General features: G+C 41.8%; 1 protein-coding gene across 2 annotated transcripts in view; it reads left to right on the top strand.

The window, feature by feature from the left end:
* Positions 1 to 9,435, top strand: part of neurl1b (neuralized E3 ubiquitin protein ligase 1B) — a 36,410-nt gene extending 26,975 nt beyond the window's left edge. For both annotated transcript variants that reach the window (XM_049586560.1, XM_049586561.1), the window contains exons 2-6: positions 1,340 to 1,584; positions 2,258 to 2,591; positions 5,424 to 6,164; positions 7,003 to 7,128; positions 8,535 to 9,435. In XM_049586560.1, the coding sequence (XP_049442517.1) occupies positions 1,340 to 1,584; positions 2,258 to 2,591; positions 5,424 to 6,164; positions 7,003 to 7,128; positions 8,535 to 8,782 (1,694 nt within the window). In that variant the 3' untranslated portion in view covers positions 8,783 to 9,435. The remainder of the gene's footprint in view (positions 1 to 1,339; positions 1,585 to 2,257; positions 2,592 to 5,423; positions 6,165 to 7,002; positions 7,129 to 8,534) is intronic.
* The last annotated feature ends 9,378 nt before the right edge of the window (positions 9,436 to 18,813 follow it).

The raw sequence follows: 18,813 nt of genomic DNA, 5'->3' as shown, positions 1-18,813 counted from the left end.
ATCTAATAATGGCAAACAAGTGTCTATAACAGTCCTCACTGTAGTTCCCTTAACTGCAGGGTCCCAGTGCGTTCCTCTGTCAGCGAGGCAGTTGAGCCCAAGGCGCACTGATCCTCAACATGTTTTTCTCCGCACACTTTACCCAAAGTATATTTTACTCCCTCAAAAGCCAAAATTCCCAGGAGCAGAAAGGAAAAGGGGGCACCCGCACATCATTTGAGATGTTACAGATGTTCTCACTGCTGCTTCATAGTTTAGAATATAATCAGTGATAATGTCTAATTTAGGAAATGTGCTGTGGAACATTTCACTGAGTTATTGTCTTTACACCAGATCACAGTGAATTTTAAACAGAAATGTAATCACTCCGTGGCCCTGGAGGCGAGTAGACACACCGCCTCCCTCTGAATATTGGATTTCAGCCAGTCTATATCATAAACACTCATCTACAGCTTTCATTCGATTCAATACAAAACTCATGTCCAGTTTGTCGTGCTGATTTACAATCCTTGTGAGTTTGTTTTGTGATGCTCATAAAGAAAGTCCTCTCCCAAGTAGGACATTGTGCAGATAAAATCAAAGATTAAGCCTTTCATTTGGGTATTTCTTCACTGACGAGGCACTGCGTGATTCATTCTTCACTTCTGAAGATAACCGTGGAGGAATGAAAGGGGCTATTCAGGGTTTGTTTATGCTGTAGGCCAAGGGTGTGTGTAGCCCATAAATAAGAGGAAGGCTTATCACATCTGTTGTCGAATTCTGTTGATTTTTTCGTTGTGTTTTCTCTCTCCTGTGATGCTCTTAATATTACAGCTGTTCAAATATGTGTTGATTTGACATGAGCCAAATGTCCCTTTCATGTATGCCATGATATATGCACATGGGTTTTGTCTAAATTTACCTTGTTTTATTCCTGTAATGTAAGTGTCCCATATGGATGTGGTAAGAAGACTGATTTGGGACAGTTTGCCTTTTTATACTGTAAATGTGGGTTACATGCCAGAAGAGACTATTTAATGTACTTGTTGAGAGAAGCAGAGAGACTTTACAGTGTCAGTGTGGGAAAGGAAGTGTGTGAGACTGTGGGCTTCTTTACATAACTGGCCTCTGCCCTCTAAACCAACTGCCATGGACCACTTGCAAACGAGTTATTGTGTGCTGATATGTTTGCCTCTTTTTCCAGCAGGTGGTGTCACTAACATTGCTGCTCTGACCTTGTCTGAGCAGGACAAAAGCAGACCTGCTTTTCACATCACTGCGTTGCTGTCTCGTTTGGTTGAAAGACTCATTGATGGCTTTCTTTTCTCACACTGTACCCCGGATATTTTTGCACCCACAGATGCATCTCTGCAACCCCGCCCAGTGGCCAGCAGGCAGTACTACACCCTGCCTAACAATGGGGCAGGTGTGGAGAGAAGAACGTCTGCTGCTCCGGTCAGCATCAGTGTGGAGTCGCCCCGCTTTCACCCCCACGCTAAAGGCAAGAACATCAGGCTGGATGGGCAGCTTCGTCGTGCCACGCGCAAGAACAGCTTCTGTAATGGCATCACTTTCAGCCACAGGCCTGTCCACCTTTATGAGAAGGTTTGTTTACAACTTTTTATTACTCATTGCACCTCTAACAGCTAGAGATTAAAAGGAAAAGTGATAATTTCATTGATTTCATTTCAATATCAGTTACTCACCTTATGTTACGCTGAATTGTTTTTCTCACATGCCTCCACAGTGAACGAAAAATCCCAAAACAGAAAATTCTTTATGAACTGGAGTAAAGGGCACCATGTTTAACAACAGCAAAACTACATCAAAAAATAATTTTTACAAACTTTCACAACTGGTGCAGTATAATCCACGTCTCATTTATCCGATCCTATGCTCAGTATTTCCCATATGTGCATGCTACTTGTCCTTATGTGAGAAAATAGATAGGTTTTTAGCAAAAATGCATTTGTTTGGGAAGTACTGCGTAAACAACTGGATAAATAAGACTTGGATTTTACTGCAGTTGAGTTGTGTGAGAGCTGGTTAACAGATGTTTTGATATTGTTTTACTGTTGTTAAATTTTGCCCCCTTTCACTCAAATTCATCAAAAATTTTCTCAGTTTTTGGATTCTTCGCTCAGCATGGAGGCATACGAGAAAACAAAGTTTTCTTCATGATTTCAGTGTAACACAGGGCATGTAATTGATATAAAAGTTGGTAATGTGTATCTTTAAGGAAATAAAAATTACTTTTCGATTACTGTCTTTAATTCAGGTGCGTCTTCGCCTGAGTGGCGTCCACACTGGCTGGAGTGGAGCTTTACGTTTTGGTTTCACCAGTTTGGACCCCAGCGAATTGGTCGCCACAGACATCCCCAAGTATGCTTGTCCAGACCTGGTGACACGGCCTGGCTACTGGGCCAAAGCTCTGCCTGAGAGGCTGGCCTTGAAGGACAACGTCTTGTCATTCTGGGCCGATCGCCACGGAAGAGTTTTCTACAGCATCAACGAAGGAGAGCCCATCCTCTTCCACTGTGGGCTCAGCATTGGCTGTCCTCTCTGGGCCATAATAGATATCTACGGCATCACTCAGGAGGTCACGCTGCTTGGTAAGCACTTCATCAGGTTGTTTACTTGCTCTATGAAATCACTCCTATAAAAAACTTATTGTTTTTGTCATGACTGCAGCTGTGAGAGGGAAGCAGAAGCTGACTCATATTCAAACGGGAAGTGAGAGGAACAAATTTCACAACTGACTGGTTGTGCATAATCCATCATTACAGTTCATATATACCCAATAGGGTTAATAAAGTATTGAGTAATGGATATTTTTTTGGCTGGAATCAGAGTCAGCTAGAAGGCCGTGTATTTTGACCATGGCTTCGACAACCCCGGAAACCTCAGGAACTTATTTTTATAGTGTCAACACATTCACAGCTAATTTAAGCAGCTTCCTGAGAGTTCAGAGAGCAGCTATACCATTAAGCTCTGCAGCAGCCGAGGCCATAATAGTAGGAGCAGGTAGTAAGGGCCTGGGGTGGCTCACTGAAACACTATCTGTGTGACAAAACTAGTTTGTCGAGAAAACCAGAGCCATTAGATAAACAGGATGTGGATCTTGCCCTGAACCTCTCTTAACCACTCTCCTCTCTCTTACTATCACTTTCCCGCGCTTTGTCACTTTCATCCTCTTCCTGAATTTCCATCACACTCTCCCTTGTGGTTCCCTCTCGTACTCGCTGGGTGTGTTTATCTTCAGTCTGACAAGAGCTATGGCCATGTTTGGTCAAGGCGGCAGATCCCAGGAGCTTTGGTGAGAGGCCAGTGCACTCAACTGCTTCAGCATCACTAGAAATAGTAATAAAGGAATGTATCATAAGTCAAAGGGGCTGACTACTGACACCAGACTTTTTTATATCAGCCCCTCATACATAGAGAAACACAGCTGTGATATGAACTCTGTGCATGAAGCATGGCAGTTCATGAGCTCATGTTATGAAAGAAAGGGAATGAAATTGTAAATATACTGGTGACTGTCAAAAAACTGCTGCCTATTTGCATTAAAAACCGCAGTTCATTTAACGCCACAACAAGCATCACAACAAGGCAGGCATATGAATGGCTCTCAAATGTTCATTGTAGCCTTTATTGGTTATCAGGAGTGTCCGTCAACATGTATTAATCCAATACTTTGACTAGGACTGGGTATTGGTTCTCACTCCCTTTAAGGTATCTACTGAAATAACCCAGTACCAAGTACCAACCATGTGTGCCTGGTTAGCATGAGCTAACACAATAACTAACATGCAACATCAAGCCGTTAAACCGCCCAGACAAACTCACGTTGGCATAGAAACAGCTCCACTACGTTGTCAAACCAATAAATAACCGGTAGATTACGTTAGCCATGTGATGCTAACAGTTAGCCCTGTCACTGTGTATGTGTGTACATGGGTGGACCCTCACCAACTGTCCCCGGTGCAGAGCCACTCTTCTAAACAGTGTGCCTGGTTAGCACGACCAAACACAGCAGCTAACATTCAACATCAAGCTGTTAAACAGTCCCAAAAAACTCACATCAGCTTAGAAAAAGCTCCACAATGTCATAAAACCTAGTACCAAGTAGTAATGAAACGTCTCCAGTCAAAGGATACCTGCACTTGATCCTTTTTGCAGCAGGGGTCTGATCCCGTACCGTCCCTATTCCCCCGTCGGATCAGCAAACTTTCTGTTGCTGCCACTCTAGTCTTCTAAACAGTGTGCCTGGTTAGCACGAGCTAACACAGCAATTAACATTCAACATCAAGCCGTCAAACAGTCCCAAAAAACTCACATCGGCAGAGAAACAGCTCCACTACGTTGTCAAACCCATAAAAAAAAACGTTAGCCATATGATGCTAATGGTTCGCCCTGTCAGCGACAAAAGCGCTTACAGCAGAAACAGCAGCTACAACTGTATCGACACTCTATGCCTTTAAGGTATCTACCGAAACAACCCAGTATCAAGTAGTTACGAAAGGTCTCCAGTCAAACGATACCTGCATTTGATCCCGTACCGTCCCTACTCCCCCATCGGATCAGCAAACTTTCTGTTGCTGCCACCTCAGGAGCCACTCTCCTATTCTAAATAGTGTGCCTGGTTAGCACGAGCTAACACAGCAATTAACATTCAACATCAAGTCAGTCCCAAAAAACTTGACATAGAAACAGCTCCATAAATAACCGTTAGATTACCTTAGCCATGTGATGCCAGTGATGCGGTTCAGTGTGTTGAGATGCCACCAAAACATCCAAAAGTATGGCTATACTACAGATCACTCGATTCACATCGTGGACATCAGATGAATTGGTATCAATAACACTTTTAGGGTTGTATTTATATTGATATAGTAATTTTGTAAACAATACCCAGCCCTAAGCTTGTGAATGAGTTCATCTTGTATTTCTCATCTGCTTGCTGTCAGTCATAGTGGGAAAGAGTATTAAATAGCACTATTGTAGTGGATATGCCGTAAATATGTTAATGACAAGTGTTACGTCATGTCATAAATTTTCTTTCTTTAATTCATTCTGTAACTATCTGCCATAAGCCTCCATTTTGTCTCTGTTTTCTTGGGTTTTACAGCTATGTTTTATAGTTGATTAATCAACTGAGAAAATAATCAGCAGATGAATCTAAAATGAAATTATTCATTCATTTCTGCCCTATAATGTGCCCATATAAACAAAAGCGCTCATAGAGTAACACCAAAGAGGCTGCAGTAACACATGCAGATTTTATCTCATCAGCTTTTCCTTGGGTGTAACTGAAGACAAAAGGACTTTTGAAAAAAAAAAAAAATTAAAAAAAGAGGAGAAAACTAGTGCCCTGAGCTTACTCGGTTAACAGATCATATGATTAATGATGTCACCAACTTTGTTCTTCACATTCTCCACCACAGAAAGCACATTTGCTGAGAGTGTGGGATCCAGCTGCCTGAGTGCGGCCCGTCTGAGTGCCTATCTGCCCCAGAGTAGCCACGACTCAGCCAATTACAACAACAATCAGCTGGAGAACAACCAGGCTGCCGCTGCCAAGATGGCCAACCTCCAGCTCAATAACTACACTCAGCTCATCCCCTGCTGCTCCTCCACCTCTTCCTCTTCCACACCGTCCTCATCCGCCTCCACTGGATTCAGTGTCCCGAGGGTGGTCCGGGGCCTTCCTTCCCCGCTGGACAATGACTTACACTTTCACCTCGTCCGTGGCTCTGATGTAATACTCTCTGCAGATCGCTCAGCTGCGTGCATCCATTTTCTGGACAGCAGCCGGACTCTGGTGTTCAGTGACCGGCCGCTGCATGTGGGTGAGACTTTGTACGTGGAGGTGGGCCACCTGGGCCTGCCTTACTTTGGGGCGCTGTTGTTTGGTTTAACATCCTGTGATCCGGCTAGTCTACACGCTGGGGACTTACCGGCAGACCCTGAGGTTCTCCTGGACCGTAAAGAGTATTGGGTGGTGCACCGGGGCTTCCCCATGCCTTGCTCTGGAGACGTGCTCAGCTTCAGTCTGCTGCCCAGCGGAGAGGTGCACCACGGGGTGAACGGAGTGGGACGTGGCAGGCTGCTCTGTGTGGACTCCTCTCAGGTTCTGTGGGCCTTTTTCACCCTGCATGGGGCTGTCAACAGACTCAGGATACTCGGTAAGCTAAGTGTATTTACAGCAACACAGAGAGATGATATCATGAACCAAAATCCCAAAACAGGGTGTTACGTCCTGGACTATTTCCTGGCTCTGTGCAGTTGCCACACAACCAGCTGAGACTCCAGGAGGTTATGGGTTGTATCATGTGTTAATTAGTGAGCTTTAGAGGTGCTGGTGGGCAGATTTTGTTTCATATGGACTGAGCCAGTCTAGCTGTTTCTCACTGTTTCCAGTCTTTATGCTAAGCTAAGCCAACAGGCTGCTGTTTGTAGCTTCATATTTATTGGATAGAAATGATAGTGATATCAAACGTCAGACTCTACAAGAAAGAAAATGAGCGTATTTTTCAAAATGTCTATCTTTTCCTTTTATATAAAAATGATAAATGCTCCAAAAGGACACACTCCTCAGTTATCATCCGTCTATTCTTGAGTCTCAACAGCTCCTGCAATTTATTTTTTCCCAGACTAAAGGAATGCAGTTGAGTAGTTTATGTCTGCGTGTGTCTGTTCAGTTTAGAGCTGTGACCTATCTGTCCTGATCCCACTACTCCCACATAAACTCCCACCAGCTCAGACCCAACAACATTATCCTCAAACAGAAACTAAAAGAAAATCACTCTATGAAACTTCAACTAATACAAATATGTATATCTAATCCAGCTGGTTAGGGCCAGTTTGTGCAAAGCCTCACACTCTTGCTTTATAATCAAGCAGTTCACTGTACTGAAATGATACTGACTACATTTTAATATATACTTGAATGGCATCTTTGAAGGTTTTCCATGAGTCTGATCATCTGGCTTTTGTTCATGCGTCTTTATCTCTGTGACACAGGAACACTGCAGTCCAGTCCTCCCTCAACCTCCCCCAGCACTTCTCAGAGCAGCAGTCCAGATGACAGTGACTCAGACCTGGCATTCAGTGTCAACAGATCCTCCTCTGCCTCTGAATCCTCTCTGGGTAGGTTACCAAATGTTGACAGCATGCCTGATGCTACAATGTTTATAGAAACCCCCACAAGGTCACAGCAGGATGTGTAGAGGTGTGGCACTTCTGTTGGACTGTACTAGACACGTCCGGGGAAATACGTCTTGTTTCACTTGTGATGTGGCAACAGACCTCCTTTCTTTTGGGACATTTTCCAACACATTCTCACTCCCAACTCATCAAATGGTCAGTGGACCTACATGTCAAACTATGATGCTATAGGTACCCCTCAAGGGTCAGTTTTGGACCCTCAGGGGCGGCGTGCCAATTGATGCTTGTTACATGCATTGTCTCTTTCACATAAACTTATGTTTTCACAGGAAATGTTCAGTTTCTGCGTGTTAAATACATAAATAAATCTGATAAATAAATGTACGATGCAGTTAAAAACTTGGTTTTAGCTTTGCTTCTGTAGGTTTAGACAACAAAAGCATGTGGTTTTCTTAAAAAAAAATCATGGTTTGGCTTAAAATAAGTACCATTGTTACTAACACAATGTGACATACATCATTAGTATGCTACACATATGAGCACACTATGTTTAATTAAAATGATTGACCTTTGGTTCCACATGGGACATGTACAGCGCTCTCCCGGTTGAAAGTCCAGCGTTTGTTTGACCCATCCACCCCTTTCCCACTCTTTGTACTACAACATTTGCTAGGAGAGTCAAAAAATGCCGCTGCCTGATTTTAATCTTATCCCGCTACTAAAGGGTGCCTTGGAGCATTTGTATCTGATGCCGAGGTCAGCTGACGAATTTGGAGTGAGACATTTGCATTTTCACATTGTTAGAAATATACCTCCATAATTTGGTACATACTAGAGCTTTAATAATGAGTTAATTAATCAATTAGTCAGCTGACAGAAACTGAATTGGCATCTGTTGTCATATTCCATCAATCATGTGGTCATTTTTAAAGGGAAAAAATCCAAACATTCTTTTGTTTAAGCTTCTAAAACATTTGGTGCTTTTCCTCGTCCTACCATTACAGTGAATTATTTTTATGTGTCGGAAAAAACTAGACATCTGATGACATCGCTTCAGGTTGTAGGAAATTGTGATGGACATTTTTAATTAATTTTGAAAATAACTGTCAGTTGCAGCCATTAAACATACAGCTTTTGTTTAGTTTTAATGATTCAGCAAAGATAACATTCTAACATGGAAATCTGTGTTTGTCATGGCTTATAAATAAAACAACCAAAACACAGAATTAAGAATTAAGAGAATACAAAAAAACAACAGTATTGAAGATCTTAACCTTTGAACCTGCCGTACTCTTCTCACATCAACAACAGGCACAAGTGTCTTGTGTGTACGTGCATCCATGTCCGCTCCATTTCCAGACCCACATGTTTTCTTTCTTTTCCTCTAGTGACTGCTCCCAGCTCCCCACTCAGCCCTCCTGTCTCGCCCACTCTCACCGCCCCGGAGCTGCCCTCTGCTGGGAAAAACGGAGAATGCACCATTTGCTTCGACCAGGACGTCGACACAGTCATCTACACCTGTGGACACATGTGTCTGTGCAACGACTGTGGGCTGAAGCTGAAGAGACAGATCAACGCCTGCTGTCCGATATGCAGGAGGCCTATCAAAGATGTGATCAAAACATATCGGCCATGATGGTGCAGATGTTTAAACAAGTGCTGTGACTTCGGCTGCTGGATCCCACCTGTGTCCCTCTCTCAGGCTTGATTGGACGTGGATCTTGGCCCCCAATGGGAGATTAGCCACACCAGGACTTATTTGTGCCTATATTTCCATTTTACATGAGTAAATCATCTCTGGAGATAGACTATGCTCTTCATACGCAGAACTGCGATGGAGCTCATCAAGAAGAGATGAATCATGTGCTCCCGTTTTGTATTTTCAATGTGATGTCTCTTACGTCACATGTATTTGCTGAGCAGAAAAGCCTGCTGTGAATATTTTGTCCTTACCCTCATCGTCCTAGATTTATGTGTGCTTCAGCAGAATATGCGGACTGTAGTCTATGACTTCTAGTGCCTTAGATTTTTGTCACATTGTGTGTCCAAGTAATTATGCTAACAATCCTAGCCATATTTTTCAATGTACATTACTGAAAGCTTGTGGTGAGTAAGGCACACAGATTTCAGACCTTATGCAATAAAAGGTGTAACAGTATTTGGAAGTGTAAGTGGAGAAATGTAACTGTATGGTAAGTGTGTTCAGCAGCGTGCTTTAAGAGAAGTATGTTTGGAAAGGACAAAATGAAGAATCTGGTTTTGCACTTTGAGAGATTAATAAAAGTGGACTATGTGTGATTAAAATGTGTGTACTTTCAATAATAAGACTTCACTTTACACAGTCACAATCGCTTTTATCTAGCCCTTATAGAACTTTTGCTTTTCCACCTGAGAGGGGCGCACTCCTCACCTAATAATGAGTATCCAGGCAGGTAAGTTTAATTGTATAAAGTTTAAGTAATATGCACCAATATTTAATGTTTTGCTTTTTAACAGGAATTCGATGAAATAATATCAATTTCATCAGTACAGATGTACATATAGGAGCCCTTCTATTTGCATGTTCTCTCCATGTCAGCGTGGGCTTTCTCTGGGTACTCCGGCTTCCTCCCACATTCCAAAGACATGCAGGTTAATTGGTGACTCTAAATTCTCCGTAGGTGTGAATGTGAGTGTGAATGGTTGTCTGTAACTATGTGTCAGACCTGTGATAGTCAGGCGACCTGTCCAGGGTGTACCCTGCCTCTCGCCCAATGTCAGCTGGGATAGGATCCTTAAATCCTTAACAGGATAAGCAGCTACAGAAAATGAATGAATGAATGAATTTTAATAGAATATCTGTCACAATAAACCAATGCTCAAACAAAGGCTGCACCTTCTTTTAGTCTGATGAAGATCATTTTTAATGTATTTTATTTTTCATTTAACCTTAATTTAACCAGGAAGTCGTATTGAGACGGAAAATTTATAAGGGAGACCTGGCCAAGGTAGCTCCAAATCACAACACAGTTGAAATACAACAATACAACATATGATACAAAAATCCACAATAAAACAACAACAATTCAAACATAGTGGCCTCTCAGGAAAAACAAGCACATGCATCTGTCACCACATTCTTTTAGTGCCCTTAAATTCATCAGTAGATATGAGTGTTTCTTGTGTTTCATGTGATATGATCAAACGAGTGACCTTGACTGACTGTTTCCAAGGTCAAAATCAGTGGTGTAGTGGAGGGTATACACAGATACATGGAGTTTACCCACCAATCAACTAAAAAGCCATTGGAATAGATAGGAGAGTATAACCACTTCTTCATCTGTACCTACCCATCTACCTGGTAGCACACTCACCTCATCTACCACTACACCACTTGTCAAGATTTGGAATTTGAAACACAACTTTTAAGGATGAGAAATTGTGAAGGTGCTCAGAAAAAGCATAATTCAAATTTAACATCTTAAATCTAATGAGAAGTGGGTTCCATCTGTTGATGAAGGTCATGTGATATAGCAGAAAGCTCCAGAACAGCTACAGGACAGGTATTTGGGGTATTCTCCATCCACATTATATTATCTGACAGTAATATAATACACCTTTTTATTTATTTAGTGTTTTAGTGTTGCAGAAATATATGTGTTTGTATATACATCTTGTTCCTATATGAGGAACACCTGTGTAGTAATCATGTTGCTTAATCAACATCCTGACATGCCACACCTGTCAGGTGGATGGATTATCTCATCAAAGGAGAAGTGCTCACTAACACAGATTTGACCAGATTTGTGCACACAGTTTGAGAGAAATAAGTCTTCTGTGTGCGGAGAGAAGTCTTAGATCTTTCATTTCAGCTTATTAAAATTGGCGGCAAAGTCAATAGTGTTGTGTTTATATTTTTGTTCAGTGGTCATACATTTTTCACAGCAGACATTTCTACTCGTCATAGCAGGAAAAGCACAGGTGAAACATGTTTCGTTAACAGTGGCTCAGTTCCATAAGGGCTGCAGGGATGATGTTTTTCTGTAGGCCGATGCGAAAGTTAGCACCAAACTGGTTACCTTGTCAAAAAGCCTGTAGGATTTTTTCACTGGATTTTGGCTTATTACAGAACAAAAGCTCTGTGGCAAACACATGTTTATGACACTTCCACACTTGTTCTTCACATATGAACTCCAGTTTTATGATTTTAAAAGCATAAATGCAATCATCAGAAGTAAAAGCTAATGTTAGGCTACAAATGAACTACACTACAGTCACTTGACATAATGTCTCATTTAGCCAATGGTTAGCAACCTTTTTAAGGAACATAGACACTTTAAAGTTCACAAGTGTGGTATTTAATGACGTAAATGTGAACGTCTTTTAAGCTTGTGTTAACCACAGACCTTATATCAAGCATCCAACCAAAAATCCATTCAAAAAAATCCCTTTATTTGAGATGAGGGAACTCTGATTGGTAAAATGTTCACTATTTACAGGTTTTAGGACTCTATGCATACTGAGTCAATACCTTACTGTAGTTTTGTTGTGTACCTAAATGAAGCTCAGCGTAGCTTTAATCAGGGAGACTTTCTTTATGCTTCATTCATTCACTGCTCTCTCTCTAGCTCACTCAGCCCCACCTCCTTGCCTCCTCTATTCAGCTGATCAGTTAACCAATCACATTTAACCACGATTTCCATCATATAATCATGTTTCTTCTGTCAAACTTTAACCTCCTATGAATGTGTGTCCTCATATGAGCACAGATTCCTGCACCTTACTCTTCATTAGACCTGCTCTCCTCATACATGGCCACTTTTTTGTGCCATCTAGTGGTACCAAAAGCAATGTACACTAATCCATGTAAAAACAGGATGGTGGCCATTTTTGCAAAGTCTGTGTGAAAGCAGTCCCAAAGCAAAATGCTACAGTTACAAAACCTGATCAGATTTTATGGTTGAAACTTGTTTATGATGCTTTATGATGTTTGCAGTTTGGTATGGCATGCAGGTTTGACCATTTTTAGCAGTAATAACAAGCTAAGATGCTGTTAACTTGTTTGAGGACATTGTGACTTTATTATTTTATTATCGCAGCAGGCCAGTTAGATGTGTGTGACTGTTCCTAAACAGTGCAACTAAGGAGGGCGGGATGGGTGGTGGATGGGTCCAGTGATCACTGACTCTCACCCAGGAGGGTGGTGTTGGCTAAACTTAACCATGTGTGTTTGTTGTTGAAGAAAAAAAAATGTGAATTTGAAGTGTATTTTGAAAAGACACAATGCATTTAACAGGCTGAAATTGACACAATGTCCCAGAACGTCAACAACAGATGCACGAGCCCAGTCTCATTCCGAAGTGTTCGAAATCCAGCACTTGAGCAGTGACTTGCGGTGTCAGAAACCAATGAGAAAAGGTGTCCTTTAACATCAGCATGATATGAAGCTAATTGCCGTTATAGTTTAACAGCCTCCGGTGGTGTCAGGAGAAAACACAGTGAGACAAGGACGAAAGTTATGGCGGTGAAAGTCCAGGCGGGGCAGGTGGAAGGAAGGGGTGGTGGATGGGTCCAACAAACACAGACTTTCACCTGTATTCGCATCCCGTTATATTCTAAAACCAAACCCTGTTCTTTTTTCCTCAACCTATCCACATGCTTTTGTTGCCTAAACCCAACGATGTGTGGTCAATTCAATTTGCGACGTTATACTGACGTAGTGCGTTTATTTCCTGTGAAAATGGTCATGATCCTGGGTTTTTGTTCATATTCTGTTATCCTATGGACTTTGTTTTAGAGTTTTCTGTTTGTGTTTCTTGTTTCGTGTTAGGGCCGTTTCATAGTCGACGCAAAGGTGCGCAGACACGAACGCATTGGGACACATCGAAACACATTGGCCGCCATGATGCGTGCTTGCATCTCAAAATGTGTTGTCCATTTTTTTGATATGCGACGTAGTGACGGGTGTAATACCATGCATTGCCATCGGGGGTGATAACGCAAGCGACGTACTTGAAATTAACCACTTTTTGTTATTCACAGAAGAATCAGGTATGAAATATGGCGGGCGAGGAGGAAAAACTTTGGGAACTCGTACGGGCACACCCCCATTTATGACAGTTCTAGTGCCCTGCACTCTAATAAAATAGCAGTACTAGCTAGCTACAGCGATACTAGCTAGCCGGAATGTACCGGTGACTCTGCTGCCCCCTATTGCATGAGCGATGTATTACATTTCAAGTGTCACCTGCATCGCTTGCGTTCACTGTGTTGACTATGAAAGGAAGTGCGTTGCTCGCGTCGCTTGTGTCGCTTGCTCGCATTGTGTGCATCGTCTATTGCACACAATGCGTTATTAACCCTTATTCATTCATGTTTAATCTGCTTCCTGTTTTATTTTGTAGCTTCTCTCCTCATGCCTTGTGTCTGGTTATAGTTCCTGTCTTTGTGTTTTTTTTCCTGCCTGTTTTCTGTCACACCTGTCTCGTTAATCCTTGCCTGTTCCCTGAGTCATCCCTTCACACCTGTTCTGTATTAGTCTTGTCTGCTCCATCCTTGTTGTCAGCCAATCCCTGTTTCCCTCCTTTTGCCCATGTCTACCTACCCAAGCTATGTCTCGTCCTTGCGAGTAGTTTTCTGTGTATATATACCTGTGTGTTTCCCTTTGTCCTTTGTCAGTTCGTCTGTTGTTCGTCCTGGGTTCAGTTCTATCTGTGTTCCTCTGCCGTTCATCGTGTTATTCCTGGTTGGTTTTCAGTTTGGTTTTTTTTTGTTCTGCTTTCTTTGGACTTTGAGTTGCCTCGCGGTTCTGGATGTTTCCCATCGGCTATATTAAAGCTTGTTTTTTGTTAAAACCTCAGACTGTCTGTTGATCTGCATTTGGGTCCTCCTCTGAACAGAAACATAACAAAGAAGACAGTGCTTGTAACAGGCAGAACTTAACTTAAATTCCCAGAATGTCACCAACCAACACACCAGGGTACCTTGGTTATGTGGACGTGGAAAGTCTATGACCAAAATGTCAATATGTGACAAGGTCGGTGTGAGAATGTGTTGGATGCACCCAGGCTACCCTAGACATCACATGTAGACATGGAGAATCCACGACCAAGCGGCGATATGTGACGAGGTTGGAGTGAGAATGTTGTTGTTGCTAAAACCCACTCTTCTTCACATCCTGATCCTGAGCACCCTCTTCATCTCATCAACCCCACTACCAGCATTTAAACTCCGGAGGGGTTCCCTATCTTACTACGACTTCACCACCCTCCTTAAATATATGACATCATGATGGGGTCTAATAGTGTGTTCCATATAGATCTTACCGCTAGTAAGAAAGGAAAGACAGGAAGCTGCGCAAAATAACGCAGCGACCCGACATGACATGCCTCTTTGAGGCGGTTCTACCAGTAGCAGTCTCATACGAACTCAGAGGACTACAAGTTTCGAAAGACTGATGAAAGCAAAGATGGCTGTGCCCTAAATTTACCATAAGTGGCTCTGCTCTTTATTGTTTTTACTGTTTAGCAAATCTGAATCTTCATTTTAATTACTCGTACACATTATAATGCCCTTATGGGAATGCTTTATGATGTGTTGTTGAGTTGGGAATGTTGTGTATGTGTTGTTTATCCGTTAGTGTTGGTGAAAGTAGCTAGCAGTGTGGCTAATAATAAAGGCTCCGCTACTGAAATAGCGACGACTGCTTTCCTGGAGGCATCCATCTTTGTTTACATTTAGGTTGTAAATGGTACAAACGGGGATGCATATCGCCAATTTAAACAGGAAGTAACGACATTTTACGACATCATCTTGAGTCTCACCACTCGTAGCAACGTAAATGGATCACAACATAATCACCAAAAAACTATTCATATTACTCATACATACTCATCAGAATGAGTCTCTCCTGATTAAGATACAGTACGTAATGTGGTGCTATTTTGAACTATTATAAACAGGGACATTATTGTGTTGCAAGTGTGCCTAAATGGGGCATATACTGTATATGACTGGCACACACAGTATAGTCAGTTGTGCCAGTGTGTTTGCAAATATTGAATGCACAAAAGTATCAGTGTATAACAGTTGTGTCTTCACTTTTGGCAAGGACTACAGGCACAGTATCTGTGGCCCCCAAGCTAGACAAGTCCTGAGAAACTTTCTACAAAATGAAAACATGAGTGGGGATACAATTATTTAATTGTGCGGCTCTTCTAGAGTTTCAAAATGATCCTGGCGGTACAAGAAGTCATTCTTTGTGGCTTGTGACACTTTAAAAAAACATGCATTCAATGATTTAAAGACATCTCTTTCACAATTTATGAGAAAGAGTATCTTTTGGCCCCATGTTATCACGTGGCGGGCTTGGAAGTTGTGGTTACACGGCTTGTAGAATTGGCCTCCAGTACAGCGATGTTCCTGGGAATGAGGCCAGAAAAGTTCATTTCACCATCACCACCTCTTCTTCGTGAACGCGAAACACTTTCCTTCAGTAATATCTAAATGCTTGCTAATGTTCAACATGCAAGACTTTTTTTTCTCTAAGCGTATATTGTACTATGGGTCGCCCTGAGGGATGAACATGCCACCACTCACAACAAGTAAATCTTACTTGCTCACACAGTGAAGATGTCAAACCTGTCTTGTGATTACCCATAATGTGACTGGCCTTTTTGACACTTTCGGCATCTCTTTTGTAACCATGAGGGTGTTTACGTCTACATTTCCCAAAGACCTATAACTCTCTGCTGACTTGTGTGAAATCTACCCTGGGGACTCTGTCTGTTTTTTCCACACAAGTTGTATTCACTGTATCACACAGCCACAGTCTGAACTGAAGCACCTCTGACAGCACTGACTGACAGGGATGCACATTTTCCTTATAATGAAAGTGATTAAGCAGTGTGTTGTGTCAAGAGTGTAATTTGAATTTCATAATTTGGGGAACTGACTGCATTATAATTACTTGTAGAAAGTTATGTATAATGAATGAGGTGCCAAACTGGAAAAGTTTACAAAATGTAGCTTTGGAGTTGGCACATCATCTCTCCAAGAGTTTACATGAGGATCACCTCAAACTCCAAACTCCAACTGCTGCTTACATCTTACAGGACCTTTACTTGTAGCATTTTATGATCCAGTAAACCACTGCCTCAAACAAAACCTGTGCAGACTGAATCTTAACACAAGGTTTTTCCATAACAATCACATTTTATTTCACCAGCACAGATGCTTTTATTCTCTGCCTGCAGAGACACACGCTTGATCTTGCAATAAGAAGGCATCGGGCTCAGTAAAGTGTAGCCTCTGTTTCAGGATATTGAATTTCCTCTTCCGTCAGCAGGGATATTTTTCCCTGGTAGAGCTTTTCCTCCCTCTTCTGAAGAATGAATGAAATTGCAATACATTACAATACACGCAGATATTTACTACTGGAGCACATTTGGTATATATGTTACATGGAGGTTATTTCGGGAATATAACACAGCACAGCAGGTTTAAATAAGTGGAGCTGCCCTCCATATTGTACTTCATTGTTCCCTGCACAGGGAGACAAACAATCTGTTTATGTATACACACTTGAGATGGTTTATAGGGGATGCAATTTGTTCGCTGTGAAGCAAGACTGAGTACAGGTGGTATAGCCACACTTTATTTGCAGCATCTGACAGACACCGTCTCCACATTTAAGACTCGACTTAAGACTTTCCTCTTTGATAAAGCTTATAGTTAGGGCTGGCTCAGGCTTGCCTTGTACCAGCCCCTAGTTAGGCTGACTTAGGCCTAGTCTGCTGGAGGACCCCCCTATAATACACCGGGCACCTTCTCTCCTTCTCTCTCTCTCTCTCGTATCCTATTACTGCATCTTGCTAACTTGGCCATTCTGGATGTCACTAACTCGGCTTCTTCTCCGGAGCCTTTGTGCTCCACTGTCTCTCAGATTAACTCGTATTGCAGCGGTGCCTGGATAGCGTGACGTGTGTGGTTGTGCTGCTGCCGTGGTCCTGCCAGATGCCTCCTGCTGCTGCTGTTATCATTAGTCGTACTTCTACTGTTATTATACACATATGATTATTGTCACATATGTATACTATCAGATATTAATATATACTTTCAACATATTGTACCACAGTAGTCAGAACTATAATTATAATATTATTACTTTCATTAATGTTGTTGTAAGCTACTGTCATTACCATCTGTCCTGCATCTCTCTCTCTCTCTCTCTCTCTCTCTCTCTCTCTCTGTCTCTCTCTCTCTTTTTCTGTCTCATTGTGTCATGTGGATTACTGTTAATTTATTATGCTGATCTGTTCTGTACGACATCTATTGCGCTCTGTCTGTCCTGGAAGAGGGATCCCTCCTCAGTTGCTCTTCCTGAGGTTTCTACCGTTTTTTTCCCCGTTAAAGGTTTTTTTGGGGAGTTTTTCCTTATCCGCTGCGAGGGTCCAAAGGACAGAGGGATGTCGTATGCTGTAAAGCCCTGTGAGGCAAATTGTGATTTGTGATATTGGGCTTTATAAATAAAATTGATTGATTGATTGATCTGGCCACAAAAACACGACCTCAAGCAACTTTAGATTCTGATCTCATTTTTTAAAGCTCATTTTAGTTCATTAACCAAAACTGCATTTTATCATTTATACAATATGACTAAGGGAAGACCTCTACTGAAGCAGAGAGATGCTGAGAAACTTGTTCATGCTTATGTTTCCAGTTGTCCTGACTATCGTAACACCCCATATACTGGCCTATCTAAAACTGCCAATGCAAAATGCTGCTGCCAGGGTTGTAACAAAAACTAAAAGAGAGACCATACACCTGGTATCTTTTAGGATTGATTTTAAAATCCTTCTACTGGTTTTTAAGGCTCTTATGGCACTGTCCCCTCCTATATCATAGACTCCCTGCAGCTGCTCTTTTAACTATTGTCACTACAAAAACCTTTGGGGATGCTTCCTTTCCCTGCTACGCCCCAAAAATATGGAAAACCCTGCCTTTAAGTGTTAGACTTGCCGGCCCAGTGGACAACCGAAAACTCAGAACATGTCTTTTTAGTATAGCCTTTAACTAGCAGCTATCTGTTTTAATAGTTTTCTTTTAATTACTTGATTTTTTTCGTGTGTTGTATAATGGTTTTATTTCTTTGCTGTTTGTCTCTGCTGCTGAATTGTAAAGCATTTTGTGCATGAAAGGTGCTATATAAATAAAGTTCATTCATTCATTCATTCATTCATTCATTCATGTCATTTTCGTCCTCTTTTGGTCTGCAGATAACAAGACCGTGCATCACAGCCATCGTCCTGTTCAGGAGACAGCCACAGTCAGGTTACTCTGCTCAGTCTCAGCTGGTCAAACCTCCACTATGTCCCCTCCCCTGTGATCACCCTTTGTTTATCAGACCGTGTCAGCGACCATTCTAAATCTGGAAATGCATCTTTTTCTCTCCATTTTGTCATGTCATTCTCACTATGCCGACATTTTTCAGTCCTGAAAATGAAGCTTTTCAAAAATGCTCTCCAGATTGGAAACCTTTGCAACAATTTGCACAGAAACCAAACAGTGCTCCTTCAGTGAAACACTACCTGCCAAAGGACTTCTGTGTGTGAGTTAATAAAAAATAATTTGATGAAATATAACTTAATTCAGTCAACTGGAATTTCTGAATTTAGAAAAACAAACCGA

This window comes from Epinephelus fuscoguttatus, linkage group LG9 (assembly GCF_011397635.1).
Source record: "Epinephelus fuscoguttatus linkage group LG9, E.fuscoguttatus.final_Chr_v1".
Classification (NCBI taxonomy): Eukaryota; Metazoa; Chordata; class Actinopteri; order Perciformes; family Serranidae; genus Epinephelus; species Epinephelus fuscoguttatus.
This window is presented reverse-complemented; position numbering and strand designations above follow the sequence as displayed.